The sequence below is a fragment of the Tympanuchus pallidicinctus genome, unplaced genomic scaffold, assembly GCF_026119805.1.
Source record: "Tympanuchus pallidicinctus isolate F22 unplaced genomic scaffold, pur_lepc_1.0 scaffold13, whole genome shotgun sequence".
Lineage (NCBI taxonomy): Eukaryota > Metazoa > Chordata > Aves > Galliformes > Phasianidae > Tympanuchus > Tympanuchus pallidicinctus.
Window position 1 is genome coordinate 16896155 of NW_026294648.1, and position 18601 is coordinate 16914755.

The 18601-nt window shown below is 46.1% G+C and overlaps 1 protein-coding gene across 2 annotated transcripts; it reads left to right on the forward strand.

Moving 5' to 3' along the window:
* The first annotated feature begins 361 nt into the window (after window positions 1-361).
* OGT (O-linked N-acetylglucosamine (GlcNAc) transferase) lies at window positions 362-18143 on the forward strand. Of its 2 annotated transcripts, none has more exons than XM_052673543.1 (22): window positions 362-515; window positions 2551-2731; window positions 3653-3896; window positions 4171-4239; window positions 7172-7288; window positions 7841-7920; window positions 8562-8757; window positions 9011-9151; window positions 9372-9472; window positions 9562-9715; window positions 9814-9915; window positions 10176-10355; window positions 10607-10765; window positions 11168-11257; window positions 12181-12306; window positions 12650-12820; window positions 12941-13057; window positions 13139-13306; window positions 15269-15421; window positions 16033-16285; window positions 16463-16586; window positions 17135-18143. In XM_052673543.1, the coding sequence occupies exons 1-22, from the start codon at window positions 479-481 to the stop codon at window positions 17307-17309; spliced, it is 3138 nt and encodes a 1045-aa protein (XP_052529503.1). In that variant the 5' UTR covers window positions 362-478; the 3' UTR covers window positions 17310-18143. The 2 variants fall into 2 exon arrangements, with proteins under 2 accessions (XP_052529503.1, XP_052529504.1); XM_052673544.1 differs by having other exon boundaries at window positions 2581-2731.
* The last annotated feature ends 458 nt before the right edge of the window (window positions 18144-18601 follow it).

Genomic DNA, 18601 nt, shown 5'->3' on the forward strand with positions numbered 1-18601 from the left:
TTTGTGATGGGGAACACAGCTTCCTGCAGCGAGTAGCTGCCCCGTTTGTTAATTTTAAGTTGCAATTAGCCCCAGTCCTCCACCGCCTCTCCCCCAACCGTCACGCTGCACGTGCCGCGGAGGCGAACAGCGGCGCATGCGCAGTGCGACCGCGTTTGTCGCAATGGCTCCGCGCGGAGCGATCCCTCAGCTGACAGCGCTGCCGCTGCGGCGCCTGTGTGTGTGTGAGTGAGAGAGAGAGAGGGGAGGGGGGGCGCTCGGCGGAAGGAGACGGATGTAGTTCCGCCGTATCCCTCCGCCGCGCGGCGCCCCGCCGGCTGGCTCCGCCCGGACTATTTGTCGCGGGGAGCTAGGTCCGGCCGCAGCCATTCGGCTCTCCGCCGCCTCCGCCAGCGCCATTTCGGGAGCCGCCGCCGCCTCAGCGCGACGGGAACGCGGGCAGCTCGGTCCTTCTCCGCCGCCTCGGCCCAGCGCCCCGATGGCGACCTCCGTGGGGAACGTGGCTGACAGCACAGGTACAGCCGTCTCCCCTCAGGCGCAGCGCTCCGCGGGCGCCGCTCCCGGCCGAACTTTCCAGAAGCGGCCGCGTGGGGCCGGGCCGGGCCGTATGTGCGGGGCGTTGTGTTTATTGATCCATCGATAGATCGATCGATCCGGCGGCGGTGGGAGGCAGGGCGGAGAGCGGGCCCGAAATAAACGGCGGTGCTGGGGGGGAAGGGAGGGGGCGGAACGGAGCGTGAAGGGAAGGTGGGAGGGCGATAGGGCGGCCGGGATGCCCTGAGTAGGGAGAGCATTTCTCCCCTGCTCTGCTCTTGTGAGGCTCCATCTGCAGCACTGCGTCCAGGTCTGGAGCCCCCAGTACAGGAACGACAGGGAGCTGTTGGAGAGGGTCCAGAGGAGCCACAGAGGTGATCGGGGGGCTGCAGCACCTCCACTATGAAGACAGGCTGAGGGAGCTGGGCTTGTTCAGCATGGAGAAAAGAAAGCTGTGGGGTGACCTCAGTGCAGCCTGCAGTACCTAAAGGGAGCCTGCAAACAGGAGGGGAATCAACTCTTGGAAAGGGGAGATGACAGCAGGACAAGGGGAAATGGTTTGAAGTTGAGGAAGATTGAGGTTGAATGTCGGGGGAAGTTCTTTGCTATGAGAGTGGTGAGATGCTGGAACAGCTGCCCGGAGAGGCTGTGGATGCCCTGTCCATGGAGGGGCAGGTTGGATGGGGCCCTGGGCAGCCTGGGCTGGTGTGAAATGTGGAGGTTGGTGGCCCTGCGTGTGGCAGGGGGTTGGAGCTTCTGATCCTTGAGGTCCCTTCCAGCCCGGGCCATTCTGTGATGCAGGGCCGGAATGCAGTGCCGTGGGAGCCCCAAGGTCACCACCTTCAGCCTCCTGCTCAGCACTGTTCCCCGGCCTGCCCTGCTGCCAGCCCCATGGAGGCTTCAATTGGAGATAGATAGCAGGAAGGAATTCTTACCGTGAGGGTGGGGAGACAGTGGCATGGGTTGCCTAGCGAGGCTGTGGGTGCCCCCTGTATGGCAGCACTGAAGGCCAGGTTGGATGGATGGAGCTGTGAGCAACCTGGGCTAGAGGGAGGTGTCCCTGCTATAGCACTGAGGATGGAGCTCTGTGATCTTAAAGGTCCCTTCCAACCCGAACCATTCTGTGGTTCGTTATATTAGAAGTGTAGAACTCCATAGGACCAGATAGGAAGTGCTGAATGGATGGGGTTCGGTGCTCGCAATGCTGCCCTTCCTGTCCTGGGTTTCAGAAGGAAAAATAAGAGGTGCTTGCAGTACTCAGAGCTTTTAACAGCAGGACCGAGTGATGTAAAGACACAGCCTGAAGGGCTTCTTTCTAATGAGCAGTTGTGAATTTTTCCTAAGCTGCTCTGTCTGTTCTAATGCAAAACTGTACGGCAACGACTGAGCTTCTCACATGGGTTGTCTTTCCAATGGAGGAATCGTTTTGCGTGGCAGATAACACAGGCAGAGTGGAGGTTTAAAGGAATGCTGTGCATTAAGCCTTTTTCTTTAAGGGCTTTCACAAGATACGAATCTACCGACACAGCAGAACTTCCTTTGCTTCGAGTCCTTTGAAGTCTGTGTCTGTGGTCCTGCGTTTCCCCGTGAGGTTTTTAGAGCTTTTCAGTGCTAGGAAGTGTTACATTCCCGGCCTGGGGGGAGGGGTAAGGAAACTCATTGTTCCGTCTGGCTCTGCTGCTTCTGTGAGCCCAAGTAACGCTTTACAGTAGGATTATCTTAACTATTTTCTATTAACTTGGAAAACACTTGAAGTTGTGTAACTGCAATGGCTTTTGTTTCCAAATGTTAACTGATGAAATCCCGCAGCAGCAGCTGGGGCCTGAAGATGCACAAACCTCCACCTGCTGTATTCTTTTGTGTAATTTCAAATGTTTTCATCTTTTAGTTTGAAACGGTTTGGTTTGTTTTGTTTTTTTTTTGCATTCATTTTGTTTCTGTTTGGTTTCTTTGGTTTCGTTTCCATTCTCTAACTTTTTGTTTTCCCCCCCCCCAAATGTTTTGGTGATTCTCCAGAACCAACGAAACGTATGCTTTCCTTCCAAGGGTTAGCGGAGTTGGCTCATCGTGAGTATCAGGCAGGAGACTTTGAAGCAGCAGAGAGACACTGCATGCAGCTTTGGAGACAAGAGCCTGATAATACTGGTGTGCTTTTATTGCTATCGTCTATTCACTTCCAGTGTCGCAGATTGGACAGGTAGGATTGAGATGCTGTGAGCTTGTTTTGTGCTCCTCGTGGTACCGAGCACAGTCAGGAAAAGTGCTTATCTAACCTTGGCTTTAGCACTGAATGCACGTGCTGACTGCGTGGTGGCAGTGATGACTGGCCCAAAATAATGCTCTTGTTTCTTGAATTCTTTTAGGATGAGAGGAATACAAGTGGGAGTTGCTAGCTGTGCAGCAAGCATCAGATAATGCTGTTATTCTCATGCTGTTTTCCCATTTACGCTTGCATGCCCCTGAGTTATTTGCACACGTGAACAGAAGTTTTCATGTGTTCCACCTGCGGTGTGGGATTAATATTAAAAAGTTCTGAGGCTGACTGATTGATTGCTGTGAGATGGCATTGCTTAATTCAGAGTTGTCTGTTTCTTCTGCCTGCCTCTCCTTGACCTAGCTTGTGTCTGTCAAGCCTCTGGAACTTTAAATCTCTGTGCTGGTGAAGGAAGTAATAACTTGTAACTGGGATTTATTCTGTGTAGGCTTCCGAGTGAAGCTGTAGTAATGATTCAGATGGGGAAAAATAAGCAGAGGAGAGCAGGACAGAATTTTAAACCTAAATCTGTCTGCTATATCCTGTTCCTTAAAAACTGTAAGTGAAACATGGCACAGAAAAAAGCATGTGCAGGTTTGAAGAGGCTTAACAGAGTACTTGTGATGTTTTGTCCATGCACGTAGAGCTCAGGTTTGAGGAGAAGAATTGAATCCTGCTGATTGCAGCTGGATTGTCGTTCTCAGTAGAACCTGCAGTGGGAACAGGGGAGGTGGTTAAACAAGGAGAGTCTACACGTGAGGTAGCTCAGTAAGTCCAGATGTGTTTGCTGGGTGTTTGCTTCATCAGACAGTAGACAGGCAAACAGAATCAGTTGTCTTTGTTAACTTGTCTGATTTTCTCCAGGTCTGCTCACTTCAGCACTTTGGCTATTAAACAGAACCCACTGCTGGCCGAAGCCTACTCAAATCTGGGCAACGTGTACAAGGAACGTGGGCAGCTGCAGGAAGCCATCGAGCACTACAGGCACGCGCTGCGCCTCAAACCAGATTTCATTGATGGATACATTAACCTGGCTGCTGCGCTGGTAGCTGCAGGAGATATGGAAGGAGCAGTGCAGGCGTACGTGTCTGCCCTTCAGTACAACCCTGTGAGTAGTGCCTTGTGGCAGGAGGGGTGGATTGGTGGGGGATACGTGGGGAGAAAAGCTGTTAAAGAGCACAGGAAGCAACGGCGTTGTTTAATTTAATAAACCAATCATTTAATAAATACAAAGCAACGGCCAAAAATCACACCTGTAGTAGGTTTATGAAGAATTTGGGATGAATTTTAGGGGACTGGGGACTTCCATTGCGAGGCCTCTGTGATGACCTTGGGGGCAGCTGTGAAGGCGTGAAGCTGACTGCGTGGTTTTGCTTTTTCAGGACTTGTACTGTGTTCGTAGTGACCTGGGGAACCTGCTCAAAGCCCTGGGTCGCTTGGAAGAAGCCAAGGTAGGTGTTGAGTAGAATACATGTAAACGCCAGTGTTTTGAAAACTTGAACTTTGCACCAAGTCTTCAAATCTGCGTTGATCTACAGACAGTCTGAGAAACTGCTGCAAACTGAAGGCACTGAAACGCCCCAGAGTAGTTGCAGGGCAAGATATGGCATGTCCATGTTTAAAAGTTGGTTTAAGTCAAGAAATGGAACGTTACCGAGCCTTCCTGCTGAACTAGACTACCTGATACCATTCTGAAGTATTGGGCAGGGGCTCCACCATGCTCTTTTCTGGAAATAAGTAACAGCCCTTCAAATCTGAGGCTTGCCTGCTGCTGCCAAGCAGAGAGCCTGTGGTTAGCTCGAGATCCCTGTACGATGCAGGTGCTATTGAAAATGCTGCTCTTCTAAAGTCCTTTGTGGCTTGTAAGTGGAGAAGAAACTTATCCAAATGTTACCTTGTAATATTGGCTTTTAAAGATATTTATTCTTTTTAACTTTTCCCTCCCCTCGATGGTGGAAGAAAGGCTAGTAAATGATCAATAGCTGCAGTCTGCGCACCCCTCAATAACTTTTCTTCACGCCTTCCCTCCTCCCCTCCCTCAAATAAAGAAATCGGAAGGACAAAGCTGGTTTGTTTGGAAATGAACTGATCAAAGAAAACTTGCTGTAGTGGAAAGGTGGCTTCTAGCAGTCTTGCGTTTCCTAAACTGAGAATTTGAACACCGAGATGAGTCGAAAATTCTTGGCACGTTAAAACTTGGATTGCACAAAGAAATTGTCTTGTTACAAGCCACCTTACGCGTCCGCGCTGCAGGGGTGAGGAGTGTGGAGAAGTGAGAAACACTCTGGCCTCCACGTCTGTCACTCCAAGCCCCACGCGCATGCTCAAAAGTGGAGTGTATGAACAGCGTAGCTGTCTGTTTGGCTGCAGCACCATGGGGGAGGGCGGCCATCCTGAGGGGGCGATGGGAGCCTAGGTTCAAAGTTGATTATTCTTTGGATTTCTCGTACCAACTTGGATGTGTGTACCATCCCAGGGCAGCGTGATTGATTTGGTCAGATCCAGGTTGAAAATGATGCGTGGTACCGTTGAACGGTCTCGGAGACATTTGGTTCTCAGCCCACCAAGCGGACAGCTAACACGAATTGCACTTCACTGCAGCTTTAGTGTGACTGGTATAGGCCAAGACACTGCGCCTGCCTTAGGTTGCTGACTTCTTTGTTTCAGAGCTCTGGAGACACCTAGTTTGAAAGTGTTATTCCGTTTTGTGAGAACTTAATAAACGAGGAAAACCATCTCGAGTCAATTGCAACGTGTTTCTTTGGTTATCAGTCCATTTGAAAGATCAAGCCAGCAAATTCCTTACAGTTTGAACTAAAATTTAATTTCTTTGTAGATACTTCAGAGCCTTTCTTCCAAAAAAAAAAAAAAAAAAAGTCCCTGCTGTATGCAATTGCCCTGATTAACCCTCTCCCTTCTGCATGTCTCCCTTGTTACAGACAGATTGTCCTCATTCCCATGTGTTAAGACATATCCAAAAAAATTGCAATTGCTTTGTTGAACTTTTACTAATGATCTTGTTTTATTTTCTCTCTTGTTTTTGGTTTTTCACCACTGATATTGTATTTAGAAGGTTTCAGGTGGGTGAAACCTCCTATTCCATGCGTAAGGTGCCTCGCTGAAGGGAGCTCGAGGCCTGGATCTAGGGCAGACACACACCTCCTCCTCCTCTTCCAGCAAGGAACGCACCGAAAAGTCACATGATGAGAAATATGGTAACGGGTTTGTAACTGCCACAGCAAAACCATTTGCCTCCATGCCTGAATCTTCTGTCTTGTGGCTTCAGAAACAGCTTAAAATAGTTAATTACGAGCAAGTAATGTAAGAATGTTTAATCCTAGTAGCCACAAATTCTTTCAAAGAAATAAAGTAAACGTAAATTAAAGATATATATTTTTAAAGAAGTAATTGGAGATAGTTAATAGTAAAAGCTTCTAACTCTTCCGGTTGTTCATTTTTTTTCCTTTTTTCTTCTTTGTTTGGATTGCAGCGTTCTGCTCTTCTGATGACGCGCTGTGATCCTGCAGTAGCGCAAAGGCTGCGCAGCGGTAACGCGCCCGGCGTGCGATGAGCCCTGTGAACGGTCAGCTGGATGATTAATCTGTGGCTGACCGCCCGGCCCCAGGCTGCGGCCTCCCCCACGCGATTGGATTGCCATGCTCTCAGATTGCAGACAGCAAATTGAACGCGCACGTTTTTGTACGGGCCTGTCTGATAGATTAATGGTTCTGGCTGGCCGTTCACGCTCCCTAGGGGCACTCATAGAGCACAGCAGTTGGCAGCGATAGCGTGGCGCCGTGCTGGGTAGGATGCGCAGCGATTTCTCGCGCTTGCATTACAGGGACCTAAACCTGGATGCAATCCTGTCATTTGAGGTTTCCAGGCTGCAGGTGGCCGAGCGCCTTTGAGGCAGCGGTTGGGACGCGGCGTCTCAGCTGGCGAGGACAGCTAACACTGAACAACGCGTGTTTTCCAGGAGCTTTCCTACCCCTGAGAGCAATTTCTATTCACATCAGAACACTCCACTGCTTCCACGTTCCATTTCATCCCAGAGTCTTTTTTTTTTTTGCGTGCTCCTTGTTTTTTTCTTTTCCATTTTTACACTCCCCATTTCTAAGACGACTCCTGTGGTGAGCAGGTGACCGCAGTCCTATTGACTCAGCAGCGTAACTGAAGAATGGTGGGCTTGCACCTGGGTTTTGGTTTGCGCCTGCGCAGGACCAACAGCAGTTTGCAGCGCAGTAGTTTTGGCGCAAGCTAGCCTATACTGCAGGGTCACTTTTGGCTGGTTAGAGAACGCATACTAACAATTGTTTTCTCTCATTTTTTTCTTTTTACAAATATTCCCCTTCCCTTGTATCTCTCTTCTTTAACTGTTCCAAGGCCTGTTACTTAAAAGCAATTGAGACTCAACCAAACTTTGCAGTGGCATGGAGTAATCTTGGCTGTGTTTTCAATGCCCAAGGAGAAATCTGGCTCGCCATTCATCACTTTGAAAAGGTAACAGCCTAAGCCTGTTTGCCCTTGCTGATGGATTTTAATGCACAGGCAGCTGTCTGCTCATAGAAGAGCACTTTGATAGGAGACAGAAATATTTTGACCAGTAGAACTTACAGTCCCGTTGGCACCCTGTGTTAGTGCACTTGTGTGCTTCAGGATGTTTCAGGCTGCCTGTGTGCCACTAAAGAGCGCTGTTGGAGTTGCCCTGAGGGTTTCGTGCACGTAGCAAAGATGAGAAAATTCATTTGAAGTTTTTGTTGAAGACGATTAGGGCATGACTTTGATGAGGAAGTAATTTGAAGGCAGTGCATTTTGTCCCTTCCGTATGAAGTAACCTTGGTGTTTATGACTGATTTATATCACTGAAGTTTTCCTTTCTTTGCAGTAGATAAAGTCATACAGACCAGCTTTACCAGGCTTAAAAACGAATAAATTTGTATATATAATTGATTTGTGTACATTGAAAATAAAAACAACCAAAACAACACTTAACTTGAGATATCACAGATAAAGCTTTTGTGCTAATGCTCAAAACTGTACATACAATTTCAGGCTGTAACGCTTGACCCAAACTTTTTGGATGCATACATCAATCTAGGAAATGTCCTGAAGGAGGCAAGAATATTTGACAGGTAAGCACAACTGAAAAGCCCCACGCAGACAAAGCCCCTGTTAAATGCATTCCGTTGTGACCTTCCTGCCCTTGACTCTTGTTTTTAACATTTTAGTACTGAGGGTGTAGGTGAAGTAGATAGGAAATGGATCCTGGTCTGTAGGTTTAGTTTCTGAAAGAAAATCCACTTTGTTGTGTGTGCAGTGCATCTGATTGGAGTACAGTAATGGTGGCTGTTCTCTGTAGCTCTAAGTTTTATAAAGGCTCATGGAGAAGAAATCAATTCTTTTGACTGTCTGCACTGTACATCATTGATTGTTGCTTTACCCACAAGTAAAGTGGGCCAAAGAAGGGCATTTCTGCAAATGAAGCAAGCCTTAGGCTGGCACAGATGTGCTAGGAATACAGCCTGTACTTAATGGTTCTGAACAGAAGGACCTGCACGTCTCTTCAGCATAGCTGTAAAATGGCACGAGCAATAATTGATTCCTGGATGGGGTTTTTAATTCAGGCAGTGCTTTTGTGTTTGCAGTAGCATCTGGGCACAGGTGTGTGTGTTAATATGTATCCCTTGAATGTTTTATGTACGCTTTCATAGCCGAGGTAAATAGAATTGCCACTCTGTGGGTGATTGTTTACATTCTTTTTTCTTTGTTACAGAGCTGTAGCAGCTTATCTTCGAGCCTTGAGTTTGAGTCCAAACCATGCAGTTGTACACGGCAACCTTGCTTGTGTGTATTATGAGCAAGGCCTGATAGACCTAGCAATAGACACCTATAGGAGGGCTATTGAACTACAGCCTCACTTCCCTGATGCCTATTGCAACTTGGCCAACGCCTTGAAGGAGAAGGGCAGTGTAAGGAGTGCTTTCTTTTTTTTTCTACCTTCTTAAAAATGTTAAAATAAGTATTGCTGGTGTTTTGGACAGCAATTGTAGTGGATTTTTATGAAGGTGACGTGTGCTGTTGTGTTCCTGGAGAATAATCCGGGAAATAATCACTTCAAACCCGTCAGAGTGATTTGTGTAACACCTCAAACAGCGCTGTTAGAAGGAATGTTACAGTGTAAACATTACCCTTACTGTCCCTTCCTTTTTGTTGTTGTTGCAGGTGGCTGAAGCAGAAGAATGTTACAATACAGCTCTTCGACTTTGTCCCACTCATGCAGATTCTCTCAACAATCTGGCGAACATCAAACGGGAGCAGGGGAACATTGAGGAAGCTGTCCGCCTTTATCGGAAGGCTCTGGAGGTGAGGCTGGTTGTGGTGTGTGGGGGAAAAGGTAGAGAAATAAAGCTGGGAGTATTGTATGACATGGGGTTGTTTGCTTCCATCCCTTACCAGAAGCAGAAGGAAGTCTGCTCAGACCTGAGTCATAAAAAAATAAGAGGAAGAAATGCACAAAATTGGTTCTGTTGTGGGATGTTCTGGGGATTTGGTAGACAGGTGGCAATTGTTTTTTCTTCCCCAGGTGTTTCCAGAGTTTGCTGCTGCACATTCAAATTTAGCAAGCGTTCTCCAGCAGCAAGGAAAGTTACAGGAAGCTCTGATGCATTACAAAGAGGCAATTAGGTAAATGGATGCTGTTTGTGATAGCCCCAGCCTCTCCTGACAGGAAGGAGAAGCTTTGATTGTTCATAACATGTTATCTTCCTTCCCAGAATCAGCCCCACGTTTGCAGATGCTTACTCGAACATGGGAAATACTTTGAAGGAAATGCAGGATGTTCAGGGAGCTCTGCAGTGCTACACCCGTGCCATTCAGATTAACCCAGCTTTTGCTGATGCCCATAGCAACCTGGCATCTATTCACAAGGTAGAGCAGTGTGTGAATGCTTGGAATGTGTTGGAGTGCTGTGGGTACTTTAGCCTGAATGTGTTTTTATCTACTGACTCGTTCCTTTGTCTTCCCAGGATTCAGGGAATATACCAGAAGCCATTGCCTCCTACCGCACCGCTCTGAAACTGAAGCCTGATTTCCCTGATGCCTACTGCAACTTGGCTCACTGTCTGCAGGTGAGAGGGGAAGGTGTTGGTTGTAGCCTTAAGATTCCTCTCTACCTACATGCAAAGCTTGATCACCTTAACCAAACACTGTAAGCAAAGCAAAAGAGTAAATAAGTCTTAAATGAGAAGATTGTATGGTCATCAGCAGTGATTACTGAAAGTTTGGCTTTCATTTTTGGAAGGGCTTTGGTCTCAGCTTCTTGATAAATCTTAGGACAACAAGCTTCATTTGATCTGTGTTTTATATTTTGTTCTTACCTTTTTTCTAGATTGTCTGTGACTGGACAGACTATGACGAAAGGATGAAGAAGCTGGTTAGCATTGTGGCTGATCAGCTGGAGAAGAACAGACTGCCTTCTGTCCACCCTCATCACAGCATGCTGTATCCCCTTTCTCACAGCTTTAGGAAGGCTATTGCTGAGAGACATGGAAATCTGTGTTTGGACAAGGTAGGAGGCTTTGTGAAGGTCTGTTGTGAAGTACATCCGCCTGTTCTCACAAAAAATCCAGTGCCTGGCATTGGCCTTTGTAAGGCTTCCTTGCCACTGACCCAAGGAGATGCAGCTCTGAAACCGATGCCCACAGCCTGCCTACTCAAGTATTGGATGAGGCTGATTCTAAGAACTTGATTCTTTTTTGTCTGTGCTTAGAGTTTGGGTTTGGTTCCTGGTTTATGAACACTTGTGTGTTGCCTTGGCAGATCAATGTTCTTCACAAGCCGCCATACGAGCATCCAAAGGATTTGAAGGCCAGTGAAGGTCGACTTCGCATCGGCTATGTGAGCTCTGATTTTGGAAACCATCCAACATCACACCTAATGCAGTCCATCCCCGGCATGCATAACCCAGACAAATTTGAGGTAAAAATATCAGTGTGCTGAAGCTTTAAAATAGTATCTCGTAGAAGGTGTTCTTAGAAAATTAAACCCTTAATGGAAATTAATTTGTTATGTTCACTTGACCTCGAAAGCTGTGTTTTAGTCTGTGCAAAATGCGGGGTGTTATGCCTGAACTAGGTAGGCCTGGGGCCTGATGCTGATGTGCTCAGTGCCCACTGCCTGTTGTTCTCAGTGGTAACTGCCACACAAACAAACGCAGTAGAGCTGGGCTGAAACTAAATGCAATCTTACTTTAGGAATTTAGGATTAAAATACCAAATGTTTATAGCAAAAACATTTTGTTGCATTATGACTTTGTAACAAGAGTTTGATAGCAGTTAGAAATTGTTGCAGATGCTCAATTTCTGGTGCCTCCTACTGTAGGTATTCTGCTATGCCCTGAGTCCTGATGATGGTACAAACTTCCGTGTGAAAGTGATGGCAGAAGCAAATCACTTTGTTGACTTATCTCAGGTGAGCTTTTTGATAGAGAGATGCAGCAAATCAAAATGTAAAGCAGATGAGCAGGTGAAGATTTTTTGCTGCAGTCATTTATGGAATGAGGCTGATGCTGGTTTTAGAATTTGAGGGTTTATGGATATATTGATGCTATGTCTAATAAACGTGGGGTACCGTGGCTGTTGTGTGACCTTGGTGATTGTTAAAAAGTTGCATTAAAAAATATTTAATAGCTGTTTCATTTGGTCTGAAGATAATTGGTGTCTCTAAGTGCCATGGAAAAGCCAGGATCCCACAGCTGCAAATGTCTAAGCTTGCTTGAGGTCATTTTATCCCAAGGAAGCAGAAAAGGGATTTGATTTGGTGGAGGGGTTTCCCACCCTCTATCAAAAGCTTGTTTCCAGTTACTTGATGTGTTTTTGGTTTTCTTTTTAAAGTTTGTTTGAACAGTGTGGTAAGGATTTTCTGTGTACACAGGAGTTGTTACTCCATCTCAGATAACTGACAAGAATCTGAATCAACATGGGATGTGTGTATGTGGAATAGTAGATATGGATGATAGAACTGGATTGGTGCCCAGACAGTCCCAGAATTAGATGATAGCTAAAACTTCTGTGTTTGAGGATCTGCTCTCATAAGTAAAAATGCTGAGTTCATGTGAGCAGAACTTCTTTAAGATCAGTTTGGCAAAGCTGAGACTTGAGAACAACATTCTTCTCAAGTAAGATCCTGCAGTCAGGCTCATGGAGTGTTGTTCTTTCTACCTCTGCAACAGTTCTGTGTAAAAACAGGGCAGCAGTTCCCATATTTGTTGATGCATTTAACTGCTCTCTCTCTTTTAAAGGAAAAACAGTTGCTTTATCTATCTGTTGGAAAGCTGATGATTAGCTGCAGTTGTTATTGAAAGCATAAATGGATTTGATTCGTTTTTTCTTCAGATACCATGTAATGGGAAAGCTGCAGACCGCATCCATCAGGATGGGATAAACATTCTGATTAACATGAATGGCTACACCAAGGGAGCCCGGAATGAGCTGTTTGCTCTGAGACCAGCACCTATTCAGGTACCCGAGTTGAAGGGCTCTTTCTCTCCAGTTAATCCCCTTCTGAGGTCAAGGAGTCTCTTGTCTCAGCTAAGGGAAGCTGAAATCCCCGGTGCTCAATGCTCTGATTAAAGCTGTGCACAGTTGGGTTAGAAGTCTTTTGCTTGGAGGATCGATTTTAGAATGTTTTCTGCCTGTTCACTGTCTTGGTGAAAGTTTGGAGTTAATGACTGCTTTGAAGTTGATGCAGCGCAGCAAAGATCTTGACTCTGAAGGTGGAAAATTGAGCTTATGTGCATTGATTTCTAATTGGCATCATTTGACAGTCTGCCTGGGACTGGAATCTTCCCTCTTTGTCTCGTAGGCAATGTGGTTAGGCTATCCTGGAACCAGTGGGGCACTGTTCATGGATTACATCATCACAGATAAAGAAACATCTCCAGTTGAGGTGGCTGAGCAGTATTCAGAGAAATTAGCTTACATGCCAAACACTTTCTTTATTGGAGACCACGCCAACATGTTCCCCCATCTGAAGGTATGTAGACAGAGGGCAGGAGAAGAAAGTGGTGTTAGCTTTTCTGTGTTCACATCTTAGGCTGTACTTGGTGAGGGGTTTTGTAAACAGCTGTGGTGTGCTTCTCTTTTTTTTTCCCAGAAAAAAGCAGTCATTGATTTCAAATCCAATGGGCATATTTATGATAACAGAATTGTTCTGAATGGCATCGACTTGAAGGCTTTCTTGGACAGCCTCCCTGACGTCAAGATTGTTAAGGTGAGCGCTGCCCCTTTTGTGTGTTCTGTCCCAAGCACTTGAGCTGTTGCTTTCTCTGACTCTGTGGGATTTCTCACACAGATGAAGTGTCCTGATAGTGGAGACAGTGCAGACAGCAACGCTGCCCTCAGTATGCCAGTCATTCCTATGAACACAATTGCAGAAGCTGTGATTGAGATGATTAATCGTGGGCAGATTCAGATAACCATCAATGGATTCAACATTAGTAATGGACTGGCAACTACTCAGGTGAGGCACTTCAAGACACTTCTCTTGGGCTTTGCTGTGTGTCTGTGTGTTTTAACATAACAAGAAATGAGAACCTCCAAGCAAATGCCTCTCTTCTGTCATGTTGATTTGTTTAGTTCTCATACTGAGGGAAACTCCAGATGTGCTGTAAGCCACAGATGTTGTGGAAGATGATTTATCCCCAAAGGTAGAGGGGTTGTATCAAATGGTATCTAAAGTCCAAAGTAATTGAATTTTGCTGCATAGAAAAGACTGTCAGTTGTATCTTTCAGAACTGTTCTCTGTTCCATCACTTCTCAGTGCTTTCAGTTCATGGGATTTAGGTAATAGTGACAACTACTGTTTTTGTTGAATATATTATTTTTACCTTGTAGAGCAGTTCTTCCTTCTTAAAAAAAATGCCTTATTTTGATTTTGACATGGCTTCTTTTGACTCCTGAATGTTCTCCAGTTTAGTCTTCAGGTACAGGGAGGAGTGAGCTGTAGGCTTCCTAGAACATTGCTCTGTATGTGCATACAGCCCTAGAACATTGTTCTGTATGTGCATACAGCTGAGCTGTGAGTCCTTGTGTGTCTGCATGGTAAAAATGCATTTTCAGTCCATCCTGGCTCATCAGAGCCAAGTCAAAGTGGACCTGGGGGGAAAGTCCATCTGTTATTGAGGAGGATTGAAAAATAACACTGGTTCTTAATATGAAGTCTCAATTTGTGATATGAATTTTGTGGAAATTCCCTGTGAGTTTCTAGGAAACTGTTGTTCTTCATTGGAGACCTTTAATTGTTACCTCTTTATCCGTGCTTCCGTTTCTTTTTATGAATTCTTTTGTGCACAACTTAGACTTTCCTGTAAGCCCTAACAGGCTTTGTCTTGGTTTGATCAGTGAGTTTATTGGCTTGCTTTTTCTTTCCTGGAAATGCTGTGCCCTGAAATAGCAGAGTCTCTTGTCTTAATCACTCCACCACCAAGAGAACCAATCTAAGCTGTATCTGTGCCCTTTTAAAATGCAATTTCTCTATTTGATCACAGTAAGGTAACCCTTCTTTGTATGTGTTCTAATGTGGGGCATTGGTGACTAGGAATGTGCATTGTGGTTGAGGTTTTCACAGTGTTTTGGCTCAGTAGCACTCTTACCTATTTCTTCTGAACTAAATTATCTTGTTTATCTCCATGTCTTTACAGTTTCAACATACTGGCTCCATGTTCTAACAGAGTCAGTGACAGTGAGTCATGCCCATGAGTGTCAAGTTTGTCAACAGTACATTTATTTTGGCTGGCAGCAGTGGCAGTGAGCTAAACTTTAAATATATACATCCGTAAAACATTAGATTTAAAACAAAAAGAGGCTGTAAGTACCTGTTTTGCCATATCTGTAAGGATGTTTTCTTCTCACCGTTGCCTGTTGCTTAAAAACAAACAAAAAATAGACTATGGAAATCTGTAATCCTGACTTTAAATTATATTTCCATTTTACTAATCCTCAAGGCTAGAAATACTGAAAAACAAAAAGAAACCCATCCACCCCAACCCCAAAATGAACAACCAAAAAAATCCCTTTGTTCTCTAAACGCTGTTTTCTTCTTCCTTGAAGTCTTGCTCTCATTTTTAGTTTCAAGGCAGTGAGGTGACCTTAAGGAGGGGAGCACTCCTTATGTGCCACTTCTTTCTGATGACTTGGAATTGCAGGGAGACGTAGCCAGGGCATGAAAATGCCCAGTGTTTTGTTCCTTGGTGGTTGTGACATCGTGGTATCCACGAGCACTGTGCACACACCACTTCAGTTCTTGTTCTGGGTAAGTAGACAATTTAGTCTTTGTATCAGAGGTGAAAGATAAGCTTTCAGTAAGCTCTGATGCCAGCACATGTTGCAGTGTGTGTGTCAGGAACGTTCCATTAGGCATGAGCACATTTCCTTCAATTTCAGCATTCCAACAGTTTTGATACATGTATTTTTTCCTGTTTAGATTAACAACAAAGCAGCAACTGGAGAAGAAGTTCCACGGACCATCATCGTTACCACCCGTTCCCAGTATGGCTTACCAGAGGATGCTGTTGTATACTGCAACTTCAATCAGCTGTACAAGATTGACCCTTCCACGCTGCAGATGTGGGCTAATGTGAGTATCTGTGGATCATAGAATCAAAGAATCACAAACGTTGGAAAAGACCTAAAAGCTCACCCAGTCCAACCGTTCACCTATTCCCAACAGCTCCCACTAAACCATGTCCCTCAACACAACATCCAGCCTTTCCTTGAACACCCCCAGGCTTGGTGACTCCACCACCTCCCTGGGCATCCATTGCAGTGCCTGACCACCCTTTCTGAAAAGTAACACTTCCTCATGTCCAGCCTGAATCTCCCTTGCTGTAGCTTGAAGCCATTCCCCCTGGTCCTATCACTGATGACACGAGAGAGGAGGCCGACCCCCAGCTCACTGCAGCCTCCCTTCAGGAAGTTATAGAGAGCAATGAGGTCTCCCCTGAGCCTCCTCTTCTCCAGGCTGAACATTCCCAGCTCCTTCAGCCTCTCCTCATATGGCCTGTGTTCCAGACCCCTCACCAGCTTTGTTGCCCTCCTTTGAACACGTTCCAGGGCCTGGACCTGGGAACTGAGATCAAACCCCCGGGATGCAGTAGTATTCATTTATTCTGAAGTGTATATGCAGAAAAGGAAAGGTTTCTGACTGCATAATAACTGTCTGTATTTCCTTCTTGATTTTTGCCACAGATCCTAAAAAGAGTTCCAAACAGCGTGCTGTGGCTGCTGCGTTTCCCAGCTGTAGGAGAACCCAACATTCAGCAGTATGCCCAAAACTTGGGTCTTTCCCAGAACAGAATCATTTTTTCTCCCGTTGCCCCTAAGGAAGAACATGTGAGGAGAGGGCAGCTGGCTGATGTCTGCCTGGACACTCCGCTCTGCAACGGGCACACAACGGGCATGGATGTGCTCTGGGCTGGGACTCCTATGGTCACTATGCCAGGTAATGCGGTGGGAAACCTGGATGGAGTGGGTGAATTTGATGTCCTTATTGTAACCATAACGAGCAGCCTTGGCAGACTTCCTCAATTGCTCTTGCAGAAGCAGCAGGAAGGCAGCTTTGCTCTCTGTAGCGTGTTACTTGATGACTCCAGTTACCTGACTTTGCTTGTTTCTGTAGGTGAAACACTGGCATCACGAGTCGCTGCCTCCCAGCTTACTTGCCTTGGTTGTCTTGAGCTTATTGCAAAAAGTAGGCAGGAGTATGAGGACATTGCTGTGAAACTGGGGACTGATCTGGAATAGTAAGTAACCTTGTACCGGGTAGCACCAGGAATAGAAAGCCCTGTTTTGGGACACAGTGCTGGGTTTTATCAGTAACCTTGCACGTAGTTTAATGTTGAAAGTAAGACAGTTCTCATCCTGAGAGTCATCTTAGAGTCTGGCAGTGAACTCTGCTTCTGTTTTACAGTAAATGTAACAGTGCTCCAGTAACAATGCTGCAGTGCTGAAGAAATTGCTCAAGTGCAGACTCTTGTCTGATAAAAAGTGCACCGTATTTCAGTTCTTGTTCTTTTAGATTGAAGATGAGACAGTTTGTCATTTACTGTAAGTGAAAACAGTGCAGTAAGTTAGTGCAGTACAGTTGGTGTGACAACTTAATGTCACAGCTGGTGTGAAGAGATAATGCTGGTCTGTATCAGAAAGGATGAGGGGGTGAAGCAGCCACGTGAGCTTGGTGTGGGAGTTGCTGTTTTTGTTCTGGCAATTCTGGGTCTGCTGGAGCACGTTTGAAAAGCAAACAGTACGTAAAGTTGGGAAGCGTTCCTGATTGGCTTCAACTTTTTTGCAGCCTGAAAAAAATACGTGGCAAAGTGTGGAAGCAGAGAATATCCAGTCCTTTGTTCAACACCAAGCAGTACACGATGGACCTGGAGCGGCTCTATCTGCAGATGTGGGATCACTATGCTGCTGGCAACAAGCCGGACCACATGATCAAACCAGTGGAAGCCAGCGAATCTGCATGAAGAGACTTGTCTGCGTGCCCAGCCAGACCTGTCCAGGAACTGAGCCTCTCCAACACTTGTGCAGAGATGATGAGCTAAAAACTGTGCATTTCTACTTAATCTGCCTGGTACTCTGTGGCTGAAGTGATACATGATGGTAATTAGAGCACAGCCAGACATACTTCTTGCATGATAGGGAAAGACTCTATAGAGCCTGGGATCCTTTTATTCCATGAGGAATTGGAATGGGGTTGAGCCGTGTGAGAGACGTGGCGGTTGGTGGGGGGAGTTGGACCTGCCCAGCCAATTATGATTCCTTGGATTTGATGCAATCTTCTGACGCGTTTGTCTCCTCTTACGGATTGGGAATTGGAGCCTTTTAACGTTTGATTTGGGTACTCCTGTTGGTATACGTGTGGTTCTCCCATGGCGAGATTTCCAGCTAGCGAGTGTTGCTCCCTGCATTCATTTCTAAACTGTGCGGACTGAAGGGCATATTTGCTGGTGTAGTCTTTTTTTATAGGTTTTATAAACCACTTGAGCCTATATCAGCCTTTTAATGTTTGACCTCTGTTTTGGAGCTCTGTAATGTGTTGGTTTAGATAAGGACTTCGTTTTTGTTTTGTTTCTAAGCTTCTCCAATAACTCAGCTAATTGGCTTCATGATGGCAGCTCCTCTTCTGTTAGAAAACCAAATTCGATTTGAAATGAATCCTCCCCCAAAGTGTTTGAGGTAAAACACAAACTGGTGCCAAATACAGATCTTTCAGGAATGATTGTTAATTATATAGAGAGGGCGCAGTCCTACGTACTGTAGCGAAGACTTCAAACAAAAAATAAAGCTTTGGTTTGCCAGTTTGACTGTCACGTTTTTGGCTTCCCTCCTCGTGCAGCTGGCAGCGCTGTGTTCTCAGCTGCTGCCTTTCCTTCCATCTTCCTGTGACTTTTGGTTTCAGTAGTGCTGGTTATTCCAGCAGCGATCACAGCTGAGCGTGGTTCTCAGCCGCAGGATGGAAATGAAAACGTTCCACTGCTCCCACCCACTGGTGGAGGCTGCGCAGGGCTGTGTGCCGAGCTCACGGAGCGTTGGGAGCCTTGCACTGATGTTTCCCTCTCCTTTTTCTCATCTCTGGTCCCACAGTAATTATAACTGTGTGATTGCTTTTGCGCTGGGTAAACACCGCAGCCGTTAACCGTAGTGCTGGCCGAGGGCTGCCGTTTGAAATCGGCCTCAGCCTTGCTGCTGGTGCCTGTGGTTACCGCTGTGCTGCGGCCCGCTGCGCGTACGCAGGGAACGGCCCGCCGCCCCCCAT